The sequence below is a fragment of the Urocampus carinirostris genome, chromosome 11, assembly GCF_059441175.1.
Source record: "Urocampus carinirostris isolate Australia breed hairy pipefish chromosome 11, RoL_Ucar_1.0, whole genome shotgun sequence".
Classification (NCBI taxonomy): Eukaryota; Metazoa; Chordata; class Actinopteri; order Syngnathiformes; family Syngnathidae; genus Urocampus; species Urocampus carinirostris.
The window spans coordinates 22,855,997-22,870,605 of NC_142359.1; the positions used below are offsets into that span (position 1 = coordinate 22,855,997).

General features: G+C 39.9%; 1 protein-coding gene across 3 annotated transcripts in view; it reads left to right on the forward strand.

Annotated features, from left to right (window-relative positions):
- Positions 1 to 14,609, forward strand: part of LOC148356819 (plexin-B2-like) — a 95,984-nt gene that overhangs the window by 53,700 nt on the left and 27,675 nt on the right. For all 3 annotated transcript variants that reach the window (XM_088346862.1, XM_088346864.1, XM_088346865.1), the window contains 13 exons: positions 997 to 1,135; positions 1,209 to 1,354; positions 2,555 to 2,734; positions 4,025 to 4,159; positions 5,262 to 5,362; positions 5,451 to 5,577; positions 5,643 to 5,805; positions 6,060 to 6,171; positions 8,310 to 8,421; positions 8,561 to 8,662; positions 10,014 to 10,109; positions 11,299 to 11,386; positions 13,930 to 14,093. In XM_088346862.1, the coding sequence (XP_088202988.1) occupies positions 997 to 1,135; positions 1,209 to 1,354; positions 2,555 to 2,734; positions 4,025 to 4,159; positions 5,262 to 5,362; positions 5,451 to 5,577; positions 5,643 to 5,805; positions 6,060 to 6,171; positions 8,310 to 8,421; positions 8,561 to 8,662; positions 10,014 to 10,109; positions 11,299 to 11,386; positions 13,930 to 14,093 (1,665 nt within the window). The remainder of the gene's footprint in view (positions 1 to 996; positions 1,136 to 1,208; positions 1,355 to 2,554; positions 2,735 to 4,024; positions 4,160 to 5,261; positions 5,363 to 5,450; positions 5,578 to 5,642; positions 5,806 to 6,059; positions 6,172 to 8,309; positions 8,422 to 8,560; positions 8,663 to 10,013; positions 10,110 to 11,298; positions 11,387 to 13,929; positions 14,094 to 14,609) is intronic.

Sequence of the window (14,609 nt, forward strand, 5' to 3'; positions counted from 1 at the left end):
GTAATAAAAGACTTAAGTGAAAAATGGGATATAAAAAATGTTTGGATAAATAGGCAATTATTTACCAGTAGACTGGCCTCGGTTATAAGTGCATCAGAACAATAATCCAATAGTGAAAATTAGTGCAATGACACTAAGAGCATAACATTTTCAAAAATAGTCTATATAAATACTCACTATCCGATACAAAGGCAGGATATGTATTATTTTTATATATTTTTTCTACTAAACCAAATATGCTTCAGACGTGTCGGCTCCTTTTGATATTTTTACCTCACATTTATCATTTAAAATTACAATTGTCTTCCGGAAATAAACAACTTTATAATGCCTCTAACATTTTTTATCTCCTCCACAAATGTTTTAAAAGTAAAATTTGCCATTAGGCAAAAGCTTTTACTCGTTACTAGTTTTTAGTTATTTTTTTAACACCAATTTACTGCAAAGCTTATGGGATGTTTTGTTCAAAACGCATCCCAAAACTCGGTCATTTACTTTTAACACAAAGTCCAAAATGGTGTTTTTGTGGAAAGAGTAGATAACATAATGGAGTGATAATGATTTATTTGAAATCTACCCGATTTTGAAAAAAAACATAAAGTCTAAAAAAGAAAACTTCTTATTGTTGATTTTGGTTTAAATAAAGAACAATTGGTTTTTCTGGTTGTAATAAGCAACCAGACCCCCCAAACCCCCGCCACCCCCACCCCCCAACCCAATTTTTTAAGCAATTTAAAGAGTAATTTTGTCTATCAGATACCACAATAATGATTTGTAATACATTATAAGAAATATTTTAATATTGTTGGGGGGGGGGGGAAAGTTCATTTAAAAAATGTGAAAACAACCCAGGGAAATGGGTCATTTTTCTACATACCAAATGAGTAAATTGGACCAAATTAGTCCAAGCAGTGTATTGGTCCATGTATAGTATGACCTGAATGTGCGTTAGGGTTTGTTTGAAATATTCTGTTGTCTATCTTCCTCTCTTTGCAGGCTGCCTATGTCACAACACCAGGCGAGGTTCTGGCTCAAAATCTGACCAAATCGGACAAGTACGGACCAGTCCTAGCGTCTGACAAAGTTCTTTTTGTCACCTTCACCTCTGATGAAGACCCCACGACATCGGCCATGTGTAAGTCTTTTTTTGATGAACACAAAGCTCTAAAACGGTCAAATTACAATTGAGCTTGCTTTGCTTATGCCAGGTATGTACCCTCTCCGTGCAATAAACACGAAGCTGCTGGAGATCATCGGTGCCTGCTATAGTGAAGGTGGCCTCATCAACGACAAGCCGGCTGTCTACTCGCCATACTCCACCAAATCAAGTGGTCTTTGCAGCAGCACTGATCAGGCAAGGCTTTAGCCAAGGACACTTTCCACCTTTTTACAAACGGGGTAGTTAAAATATATATCCAGTGGTATCTCTTCTTAGAAGCCTAATTTGTTCCAGGATCGTTCTCCTCCCAAAAGAATAGAAGTGTAGCCTAAATAGCTATAAAACACATTTTCCTGGTCACTAAAAACACATTCAAATAGTAAGTAAACATGAGAAAAAAAAAACGTTAATAGGATGATATTGAGAAAATAAAATGCGAGTTTATTGTAAGCTGTAACGAATGTGTGTGCGTAGGAAGGGACGCGACGGTCTCCGTGTACATTTTCCCCATTTTTTATGTTTTTTGATCATTTCACATTGTGTACTCCGTATAATAAAAAATATAACGAAAATCTTTTTAAAACTGCTCTTAGACGGCTGTGCATACTAGTATCATTTAATCACCTTATATACTATTATATATACTACTATTACCTGGCTAGAAGTAGCTCAGGAGCGCTCATCTTGGTACAGAGAGGTTGCAAATTCGAGGTTGGATATCGTCGTGTCAAAGTATCATAGGGCAAGACACTGAACCCCTAACGCCCCCGATAAGCAGGCCTTGAACGTTTATCTGTGTGTGTGTGAGTGTGTGTGTGAATGGGTAGGCGTGACGCCCATTGTAAAGTGTTTGGAAGGTCTTCAGTGACTTGAAAAGCGCTATTCAAATGCAGACCATTTACATTTAGTTTTCACAATTTTTCTTTTGCTTTGCCACTGTCACTGGTAGCAGATGACGTCATTGGAGATTTTTAATATTGTCTCGGTATTCTACATAGTCTGTCTTGCTGTGAGTAAGAAGGTGCTGCTTTGTGTTTGTGAGGTTTGTTATCGCCTAATAGGGAAGATTTGTAATTATTAATAAGGGGAACAATAGGCCGAGGCTGACAGGTATGAGATCAAGATACCGTTGATCATCAGTAAGCACTTACTGTTCACTCAAAATCAAAGTTTCTACAACTTTAAATGGACGAGCTTATGCTGGCAGTAAGCAGTCACAAGCAATAAGCGGTCTCTAGTGGTAGCCTGTGGGATTGCCCGTGAACTTGCTTTCCCTATGTATAGCCAGCTAGATTTTGTTAAAATAAACTTGTATACAAATATTTTTGTGTTTAGAGATCCTCCTAATTGAGAGGTACCACTGTACTTAAATGTCACTTTTTTTTCTCACTTCAGCACAACATGGTGGTAAAGTACAAGTGTGGGGCTGAGTTCCTGCCGTCGCCCCTGGCCAGTAAAGCGAACGTGGCTCTGGTGGTAGAGCCCTCCCTGGTCCGTAAGGGCATCATGACTGCTGTTGCCGTTGCCGTGGAGATGGGCCATGCCGTCGCTTTCTTGGGCACAGCCAACGGAGAGGTTCGGAATGGCTGAAACTATTTTTTGTTAATGATGTACACGTTTTTGGAATGACAGCAATAGACGTCATAAGAAAGGAATGAATACACAAAGTCTATTGGCACAGATTTACAAAGGTTTGGACAGCCTCATTGTGTGGCGTCCTGGGTGCACAGGAAAACCTTTTAGAGGGTCTTCAACACAGAAAATCATTGGCTGTTATTTGCCCATTCTTGATGACATTTGTGGCTTTTGCCACCATAACAGAGCTGAAAACATTATTGAGGACTCCTCTTACTTCAGCCACCACCTTTTTGACCTGCCCTCTGCAGGGTGTGGTGCTTAGAATCCTTGCAAATGCTTGAATTTTAATGTCGTGTTTTCAAGGAAGTCAAGTGCTTGACTTTTGTACTGGGGAGAACTTCCTACAACTGAAAATATAAGCTACATACAGACACTGCCCAATTTACGGACGATCGTTCGTAATTTGAATTTGTTCATAAGATGCTTCAGTGCTATATTTTGTATGGAACTTGGAAAAAGGCGCACAATACAAAATCTAACCTACAGCAATGTCCAGATATTTTTCGACATCCCGAAAAGAATGTTCGTATCTACCGTTTTTCGTGAGTCGAGTGTTCGTCAGTAGGGTAGCGTCTGTATTACTGTCATTTTACCTAACACCTATTTAGGGAGGGATTTGTCTCGAAAAAATTGGCACACCTATTAAGATCCACAAATATATTTGTGTTTTACCCTCAAGTTCTAAAAATCAGATGTCTTGATAATTGCACACCCAGGATTAAAAAGTGCATATGTAAATTGCAGATATATATATATAATATATGTGGATCTGCAAAATACATGATACACACCAGATTTTTTTTTAATGTTAATGGAGAAATTGAAAAATTGTCTTTGAAGGTCCTTAAAAAGTTCTTGAATTTGGCCATAAAAAAGGTAAATGTTCAACAGTACAGGTCCCTTCAACAAAGACGACAAGCTTAGAGACAGTGTCTTTCCCAGGGCCATCACTGCCCCAAATTACCACACAAATGTCTAAAAAATATATATAATTTTTACTATGTTTAGGAAAATTTATAATCATGTTTTAATTGTTTTTAATTTTTTTACAACATTTCTGGAAATGTCATTGCATTATTTTCTCAAGCACATCCAATTTAGGACAACCTGCAATGATTACCCTATAAATATTATTATTAATCTTTGTGATTTTATTACATGTTTATCCTGGAGTGCCAAGTCAAAGCTTGGAATAAATGCAGCAGAGATTTTTTGGGTTCTTTTTAGGTCCTGAAGTTGCATCTGTCAGCCCACCCAGAGGTTTACGGTCGAGCGTCTGGCGAAGTGACTGGCGATAAAGTCAACAAGGATCTGTTGCTAGACTCGCAACTGCAGCACTTGTACGTCACCAGTGAGAAAAAGGTCTGCCATTTCCTTTTTTGACAGCCTTTGGTTATCTGCTCTTCTTGATCAGTCATTGTGCTGACCGCAAACATTTACATACACTTTAACTCACGGGCTCCGATCATTGATTTCCTTTTGGTATTGGTCGTCTATCAGCTTCATATTTGTCTTTAGCTCTGTGGTCCCCAACTTTTTCTGTACAGACCGATATTTAACGTCTGACAATATTTTCACTGCCTGGCCCAAGGTCGCCATTAATGGTAAGTTAATAGTTTAGTAGACACTCACTTCAGCTACATAGCTAATGTGACAAATTAAACGGTGCACAACACTATCAAAGGGCACATTGGACCCTACGACTGTGGTGTGGACGAAAACTGCAGTGGTATGATCACGTCACAAAACCAACAAAATTGGCCAAGATAAGTCTCCAGGGGATAGTCTAAGGGTTCAAGAGGAGAGGAAGACTGAAGAAAACTGGGCCGACAACATTAAGGAATGGACTGGTGCCAACTTTGCCACAAGCCAAACTCGGGCCAGGATCCGTCAACAGTGGAGAAAGGTTGTCTTGAGTTGAATCCTCAGTAGTGTCCCGACAACCCAGGCTGTTAAAGGATACATAAACAGTGAAGACACTTAAAATAAGAGATAAGACATTAATGAAATTTTATTTGAAAGGTCCGGCCTTGACCACTTTTTTAAAAATCGCCCAGATTACAAAAATACGAACTGCCCTAAATCGTGTAAAAATCAAAGAGCAGCAGAATTATTGTCCATCAGTGCCAATTATGTAAATGGTGCATAGTAGTCAAAATAACGAACAATCCTCTGGGAGGACAGAGCGGACTAATTACTTTTCAGTTATTTCATATCTCGAAAATCCATTTGTTTCATGAGCAATTCGAGCTCCTAGCACGTAATTTTGAAATGGAAAATCCAAAAATTGTAAAGTTAAATAAACTCCAGAACTGAATAAAGATAACCATTTAATATATTTTCAATATCATATTGCCATGACGCCAGGTGAAGCACAGCTTCACATGCCTCCCCTGACTGCTGACTGCATGTCACTGATTAAAACAAATGCTCATTTTCTTTTAATGGTTTATCATGAATGTAGATCACCAAGGTTCCTGTGCAGTCATGCCACCTGAAAACAGACTGCCATTCCTGCATGGCTCTCAAGGATCCTTACTGTGGCTGGTGCGTTTTAGAGGGGAGGTAAGCATTGCGTGCGCTTCACCTTTTCATTGCAATTACACGCTCAAGTCAAATTTAAGAAAGCCTGAGGTTTCAACCTTTGTGACAGGTGTACTAGGAAGCAAGAATGCAGCAGATGGGCAGAGGAGAACACGTGGCTGTGGTCACCCAATCAGCAGTGTGTGCAAATACAATCCTTTGACCCACCTAACCTCAGCTGCCACAAAACCCAACAGGTATTCATATTTTAACGGAGTGTCTTAAAAACCCCACAAAGGACTCATCGCTTCACCTCCACCAGGTGGACATCAGCATCCCAGCGCTTCCCCGGCTCAGGCAGTCAGACAGGCTGCACTGCCTCTTCAACACGTCTCCTAGCAGCGCTGCGGTGCTGAGCAGCCACGCCATTGTCACTTGTTCTCTGCCGGACCCTGCAGAGATCCCGGCCACACCCAACCAACAAGGTAATGCCATCAGCCTATAAGAAGATCATTGATAAGCAGTCGGCCTAAAACTGGTTCCATACATTTAGTTTTGGATTAACACAAATGAAAACAATAAGTATGATGTTTAAGTCAAAATGGAAGTGGCTCTAAGAAAGAACCTTGGAGACACCGGCACTTAGTCAAGGATGATGTCACAAGGCACCACTGTTCAAACATGAATATTAGGCAGACACCAACAAATGTTTACCAAATATTTCTTCTTGTGTGTCCAGACTATGTGTCAGTCCCAGTAAAAGTGGTGGTGAACGACAGGATCGTGGTCACAACGGGAGAATTTTACTTCTACAACTGTGCGGCGACTGTGCGGAAAAATCCGAACACACCGTAAGGAACTAATGTGATGAGGGCCTCTGACTTGTCTGTCTTTTACTACATGCGGATAGAACCCACGGCTCAGATAATGTGATGATGTAACATGATATCGGGGAACTTTTTTTGTGAGATTCCTTGTTAACTACAAAAAATTGAGTGTAAAATAGAAAGTTCCACTACTTTGACCAATTTGATCGAAACATCGATTGCAGTGAACAAAATTAAGATTTTTTCTTATTTATTTAAAACAAATGTCACCTTTTTTGTTGATTACACTTTTTCGGTCAGTTTTTTTGGGATTAAATGATCTGCATTTATATAGCGCTTTTCAAGTCAATGACTTTCCAAAGCGCTTTACAATGTGCTCCACATTTCCCAATAGCGACCTTGCAGCCATGTAAGGCGCTAACCTGCTTATTGGGGGTATTAGGGGTTCAGTGTCTTACCCAAGGACACTTTGACATGTAACACGGATGAGCCGGGATTCGAACTGGGATCCCTTGATCCCAAGACGAGCGCTCTACCGCCTAAGCTACTGCCGCCCCATAAACCATTCTCCTCTTAGGGTTATCCATAATAGTATATATGACCCAGTTTTTTCAGGGGTTGTTTTTGTTGTACTACTCGGTCCCGATTTTCAGGATGGAGTAGACAGATGAAGTAACTCTGGGGATATTGGAACAAAAATGACCCAATTTCCGACTAAGTTCACAATAAACAAACCAACTTTTATAAGTTTAAAGAATGGATGTTGGATACCAGATTTTTTGTGACTGATTTTAATTGATACTTAGTAGCTTTTTGATACCTATACCAGATACTGATAGCACCAATACTGTATATAGAATTTCCTTTCTTCTGGAAAAAAGGACAAAGGTTTTCCAAGAAATACATTTAAATCCTAAAATGTTTCCAATATTACATTTAGGTAAATAGAATTCCTCTACGAGTGGCACGGTGGATGACTGGTTAGCACAACCGCCTCACATTTCATAGGGTTTGATTCCAGCTACCGACCTCCCTATGCGACGTTTGCATGTTCACCCCGTGTCTGTGTGGGTTTTTTTCCGGGAACTCTGGTTTCCTCCCACGTTCCAAAACATGCATTTTTCATTTAATTGTATTCATTCATTTCAGGCTGTTATATTCATTGTGTATACATGTGACTATAACTTGGATCATAACGAAATGCCTGAACGTATTAAATCCCACTCTATTTCTCTCATGTACAAAACTTAAAGCAATTTAAATTTCCTGCTCTTTTGTTGAACTGCTATTCCCAGCAGATGCATGACAGTGGTGTATCCCTGGATTTTCACAAAGAAAAGTTTTTCCATCTGCCGCAGGGATGTCGAACTTTTGGACTGGCGTGACGTCATCCACTCCGCTACAAGCACCCCTAGGGCATCATGTTAATCTGTTAATAAACAACGGGGTAGACTGCTGGAAGTGTGAATTTCCCTTCGGGGATGAATAAAGTATCTATCTATCTATGACAGGGTGATTGGTGACTCCAGATTGTCGCCTGGACTGAATGTTTGTGTAAATGGTTGTTTGTCTATGCGTACCCTTTGATTGGCTAGCAACCAGTCCAGGTTGTCCCCTGCGTATTACACAATGTCAGCTGGGATGACAGCACCCATTTCCAGCACCCTAGTGAGGATAAGTTGTTCGCAAAATGAATGAACAAATGGAATCTATTTGAATGAATATTTCTCTAATTTGTAGTCGCATATTTTTTTTAAACTTCCCTTAGACGACTGTGCATACTAGTATCATTTAATCACCTTTTATACTATTATATATACTATTATTACCTGGCGAAAAGTAGCTGAGAAGCGCTCGTCTTGGTACAGAGAGGTTGCAAATTCGAGGTTGGATATCGTGGTGTCAAAGTATCATAGGGCAAGACACTGACACTGTGTGTGTGAATGGGTAGGCGTGACGCCCATTGTAAAGTGTTTGGAAGGTCTTCAGTGACTTGAAAAGCGCTATTCAAATGCAGACCATTTACATTTAGTTTTCACAATTTTTCTTTTGGCGGGCCGGATTAAAAAGGCTGACATGTCACTTGTATGTGGCCTTCTGCTCCTCATGAAAAGTATCCCTGAACGTACTCTGATAATGAAGCATATTTTTGTGTTTGTCAGGTGTATCTCGTGTGTTACTAGCGAGTGGGGCTGCCAGTGGAACGCTCGGGAGCACCGCTGCAGCGACACAGACAGCGCACTGTTTGGCAGCCACATCATTAAACCTCAACAGGTTCAACATTGTTCATTTCTTTTTTTTTTAGCTGTTGCACACAAATACATACATTTTTAATGCAGTGCAACCAACAGGACGGTACGCCAAGGTTGCTCGCAAGATTGATGTTAGAGTGTTGTCTCTTTGTGTCTCCAAGCCGGAGCGATGTCCTCAGTTTGAATCTCCGGAGCCGCTGCTGATCCCCGTGGGCTTCGAGGTTCCCGTCAGCTTCCAAGGGAAAAATCTGGACATTTATTCGGTGAGGGAGCTTGCCGGACAGGAAACAAATTATGTTCGCTTTACTTGGTTATAATGCTTTTGGCATTTTTTCATGAAATCATTTAATTCAAAAGTAAAAAAAAAAAAAGAGTTGAAATGATGCCCTGAGATGAATAATTTGTGCTGTGGCGCCAGATTAAAAGTGCTCCTAAAATGATCTTTTCCTATTGAAATGAATAGAAATACGATCTTTTTTTTCCCCAGCTGTATTTTACAATATGTGAAGAATTGGATTTTTCAAACTTTTTTGCCTCGATAACTTTAAAGGAGCTATACAGAATTTGGAGCTTTGTTACTCTCTGCCGCCATCTCCTGGCTTAGTCATGATTGAAGCTTATTGATGGTGCGCGTGCAAGTACGTGCATTTTTTAGACGTGCTCGAGTAAACTCACTTTTTACAATTTCTTGGGGGGGGGGTGGGGGGGTGGGGGCGTTTAGACTCTACTAGAAGCAAGCCTTTTCTTACTTTCACCATTTTCATGCTGCACTGACAAATGAAAACAAAACAAAAAAAACCTGCGGGACGAGCATAACTTCACTTTCCAGCATCCCCCGGCCCCCATTCCACAAAACCTAACCTCCAAACAGCTCTGAGATATAGATAGAAGACAAAATCAGATAGGCACATTGGAAAATAAAGCGTGAGAGCTCTTTGAACTCACTTGGGCATTGTTAACACACATAGAAAAAAATATTTAGCGTTCAACTTTTTCAGAAAACCGCAAATGTTTAGAGGAAAAACAACATGTTCTATTCTTTTATAAAATATTTTTGGGAGCTGTTCAAAAAGGTAGTTCGTACAAAACAAGTACAGTACATTCCAAGGGGAGTCTCTTGGGTAAAACAACCCAAGAACTTTAGTCCTGAAGAAAATGTTCAGTTCCTGAGCAAAACACAGTTGATCCTGTCCAATTGGTTAATGTAGCATAATAACCAACCATTGGAGCACTCCACAGTTATTCCTTTTAGTAAATCTGTGAAATGCCAACATTGAACTACACACCCTTTTTTTTATATTTACCAATTGGATGTCATGTTTTTGGATATTTCACATTTGAATGATGATATACTGTATCCTTTACTTAAGATTCAACCATACTTTGGGATCCGTTCTGATTGAAATGAGGGCAATAAATACTAAATTATGTGATTTGCATTATATAGAAGATTGTAACAGTCACTCAGTTGCAGTTTTACTTTATCTTTGCAGAGGATAAAGAACAAGTCTCCAAACTTATTTTTTTTTTTTTTGCTGAGTGGTTGTAGGTTTTTAGGCATCAGTGTGTTGGATTGTGTTGAGCGAAGGTTTGACGTCATCATGTGACCTTCAGGGCCGCAGATTTGTGATGGGCACGGAACTTATGAAGCAAACTGAGGAGGAGGTGACACAGGAGCCCGGCTCCAAGTTCAAGTTCCGTGGATATCCGGTAACGGCCATTTTTATTTCTTTTTTTCATCTTTGTCCTTGGAATTTATTCAGAACCTCCCCAGTTGTTATTTGTTCTCCAAACATAAGCTAATAATGATCAACATGCTGTTGACATTGGTGTATTTGCTTTTCAACCAACTAGAGAATGTTATGAATAGTACCTAGTGGTGTGGCAGCGCCCCCCTCAGGCTCAAGGCAACAGGCCACCTTTAGTCGGCCTTTTTTCCTCATGGTCTTCCTTTAAGGCAGTGGTGTCAAACTCATGCTAGAAAAAAAATCTCTCGGGGGCCGGACTAGTGGATTACAGTATAGCGAAAGAAAGAGGGTGAAAAAGAGAAAGGAAAAAAGAGATGTAAAGAGAAACAAATGAAAGGGAGAGAGAGAGAAATAAAGAGAGCACAATATAGAAAGGGATAAAAAGGAAAAAGGATACAAAAAAAAGTTAGATATGGAAAGGGAGAAAGCGAGAAAAGGGAGAGAAAGCAAATAAAAAAATGGGAGATGAGAAGGAGAAAGAGACAGGATAAATGAGCGAGTGTGAGATACTTAGAGAGAAAGAGAGAAAGAAAAAAAGTGCAGAAGAGAGAAAGTGAAAAAAGACATGGTTGAGGAGAGAGGGAAAGAGAAAAGAAAGTGAAAGAGGAAAAAACAGCGCATAAGAGAGAAATATAAAGGAGGGTGAGAGAAAAATCAGAGTGAAAGAAAGAGTGAAAGCAAGAGAGAGAGAGATAGAGTGAAAAGTGAGAAGAAAATAAGAGAGCGTGAGAAAGACATAAAATGAGAGGAAGAAAGAGAGAGGCCGCTACAGTTGTTTTGTGAGTGGCACCTGGCTTTGGCGACATTAAGTGGCCATATTTAAAACTTCAATTCATTGTTCTATTGTGCTTCATTTTGTATTGTCTCGCGGGCCTGATCCGGCCCGCGGGCCACATGTTTGACACATGTGCTTTAAGGCATAAATGCGTCCAAGCTGAGTGTGTGCACGACCATTCCTGCCTCTTGGCTTCTCGTTAAGTCGTATATTCGTCCGTGCAAGATGTTTTTATGTGTACTGTTATTCCAATTTAGTGTGCAGAGAGATGAATGTGCGGACCTGTGTGAGAAAATGCTGAGTCCTTAAAAGTCTGGCCCCCAAATATCCATGATGTATTGTAATTCGGATTTCCTGTGTGTGTGTGCGTGCGCAGTTTTCATACGCTCAAAAACAGGAGGTGAACGTTTCCTTCCATGTCATCGAGCGGGACACAGAGCGCAAGATTGACAGCACACTCACAGGTAAGCAGTAATTCAGACCAGTACTCAAATCTTTGGTATTCATCTATCAGGCATGCCAAACTCAGTTTGGATCAGGGGTCAGAACCAGACGTTATGTTCTCAGGTGGGCCGGATCAATCAAGAAATGTAAACGCCAAATTAGCTTTGTTTTTTCAGCTCTATGCTTTATCATTCAGCCTACCCTACAGTTAGCAAGACACATTTATTCCCAAACAATGGAAAAAAGGGGATTTTTGTTTTGGGAATTGGAAGTGTTAACAATTTGTTTAATATAACAGTTGAGTAAATGCAGCTTTACATCTGAAAAAATAAATGTACTCAAACAGGAACTGTGAATAAATATACCCTTGCCTCTATTGTCATACTGCTTTGAAATAAATAAAAAAGAAATACAAAATAAGAGTTTGAGCAGTCGATGGACATGAACATCAGATGAAACTAGGTGTACTAAAGCTGAGAAAATATTGCATAATATTGTCTTTAACATGAAACCAGAATAAACTTTAACTCTTCTACAACTTCACTGCCCTCTAGTGGTGTGAAGGAGCATTTGGTTTGTATGCGTTTTAAAAAATTATAATTTTTGGTAGGAATGAGCTAGAGAATTGTTTTTTGTTTTTGCAACTCAGAAATGTTGCGGGGGGCTCGATTTAATCATGAAACAGATCGGATCAAGCCCGTAAGCTGTATGTTCACAAGCCAAATCCAAACTGTTGCCGGGTCAGGTGTATCGACATTTCGTTCTGTGTACATTGATACAAAGAATGACAATACAAAGGAAATTATTATTATTATTATTATACTCATATGATTTATATAAAATACATACATTTCTTCTCCAAAATCACACATGGTACTGTTTGAGAATAAAAACCTTTTAAAGGAGAGTGTCTGTTATTTGACCATTAGACGTCACTGTATGGTATAGTCGGTGCAACCAAAAACAAGTACTAAAAAGCACAAAGAACAATATACACTTGATTGAAGTGTTTGGGTACCTGTAGCAGGAAGATGGCAGACAAATATGTCTGTTCCCTTTTAGGGAGGCTCGTGTTATGTAAAATAAATGCTAATTTATTGCAATACAAGTATTTACAAAAATGCATGTTTATATCATAGTCCCTATATTTTTGCTTGATATTCAAATACGACTCCAGAGATTCCTTTTTATCTACAAAAAAATTGTGTCTGAAATGTACCGTGCCACTACTTTGATTAATTGAATCCAAAAATCTATTGCAGTGAACAAAATGAAGCATTTTTAAAATTTGTTTAAAACACATTGCACTTTGTCTTGTTGATGATTACACTTTTTCGGTCAGTTTTTCTGTATAAATTATCTTTTAGGGTTATTCAAAATAATATATACGACCCAGTTTTTTCAGAGGTTGTTTTTGTTGTACATCTCCGTTCAATTTTCAGGATGGAATAGAAAGACTATGTAACCTTGGGGGTATCAGAACAAAAATGACCCAATTCCTGACTTACTCAAAAATAAACAAACCAACTTTTATGTGTTTAAAATGGGTTTGTTGGATACCAGATTTGGGACTGATTTTGATTGATACTTAACTCTTATGTAGCTTTTGGTACCTATACCAGATACTCATAGCCCCAATCTTTAAATTTTAACATTTGATTTCTAAATATTGCATTTAGTTAATGGCAATAGTATATCTCTTCGGGCGTCACGGTGGATGGCTGATTAGCATGACCGCCTCACATTTAATCACAGATACCAGGCCCCCTTTGCAGAGTTTGCATGTCCCCCTCTGTGCCTGTGTGGGTTTTTCTGGGCACTCTGTTTTCCTCCCACGTTCCAAAACATGCATGACAGTCTTTCTTTAGACCTCTGTGTGTGAGTCTTTAGGTAGGTTTTGTGTCAAGGCACCCCAATTAATACCATCGAATGAGTTGTCTGTCCCTGTGTGCCCTGCGACTGGCTGGCAACCAGTTCAGGGTGTCCCCTGCCCACTGCCCGAAGATGGCTGGGATGGGCTCCAGCACCCCCGCGACCCAACTGAGGATAAGCGGTGCAGATAACGGATGGATAGATTAACATCTGCCTTCATGTACAAGCAGCTCTGAAGTTGCATGTGGCTCTTTAGCACTCCCTTGTGGTTTTTCAACAAACTACTGCCCCAACAACCTCCCCCATGTAGAATGCCCAGCAATGCCAAGCTCTGCAACGCCAGGCCATTATGCTTGTTCATTCTAAAATTAATTTTTGTTCCCGATCACCTATATTTACGAAATACTCAGAACATACTCCCACATACGAATAGGGTTTGGGTCTTAGGTCTTCTCTACTAAGCCTTCATAATCATGTTTATCGCCTCCTCGTTAACAATTACTTACTTCTCTCACCCTGAGAGGTAACCATCCCAGGGAGACTAAGAAATGACGCCTTACACTTTCCGTTTTCATTTGAAAAGCCAATAACAGCAAACTGCGTATGTTGGACCCAGCCAATTGTCTTCATTCTGGTATGCAAGTGATGCCACATGAAAATAATCAATTGACACAAACCTTTTCTGCGTCAGTGGTCCTGTACAACTGCTCGGTGTCCCGGGACGACTGCAGCCTGTGCAAACACGCCGAGGCCAAGTACGAGTGCGTGTGGTGCACCACCTCGCAGTCGTGCGTCTACCGGGAGCTCTGCCCGTCGCCGCCACCCGCTTTATGCCCCGCTCCCCAAATTACGGACGTGAGTAGCACCCTTTCTTTTGGTTTGAATTACTGGTAAGCTATTAAGCCAGAGTCCGAGCCCAACCCAGGTCGCTGACTTCTTATATATATTAATAAAATTATATATAATGTGTATATATATATATATATATATCTCATCTCATCTCATTAGCCGTACCGCTTGGCATTCTCCTCACCATTCGGCCTTCACGAGTACAACCGGCTCCCTCAGGGACTTTGCAACAGCCCAGCAACATTTATGAGGATGATGATGTCAATATTTGGTGATCAGAATTTCATGAGCCTATTATGTTACCTCGACGATCTGATGGTGTTTGCCCCCACAGAGGAAGTTGCACTCCAACGCCTGCAGATGGTGTTTACTCGCCTTAAGGAACACAACCTCAAGCTCGCACCCAAAAACATATATGTGAATATATATATATATATATATATATATATATATATGTGAATATATGTTTTTTAAAATGTATACTAAAACAATGTGTGGCTATAAAACAAAAAAGTGCATTTA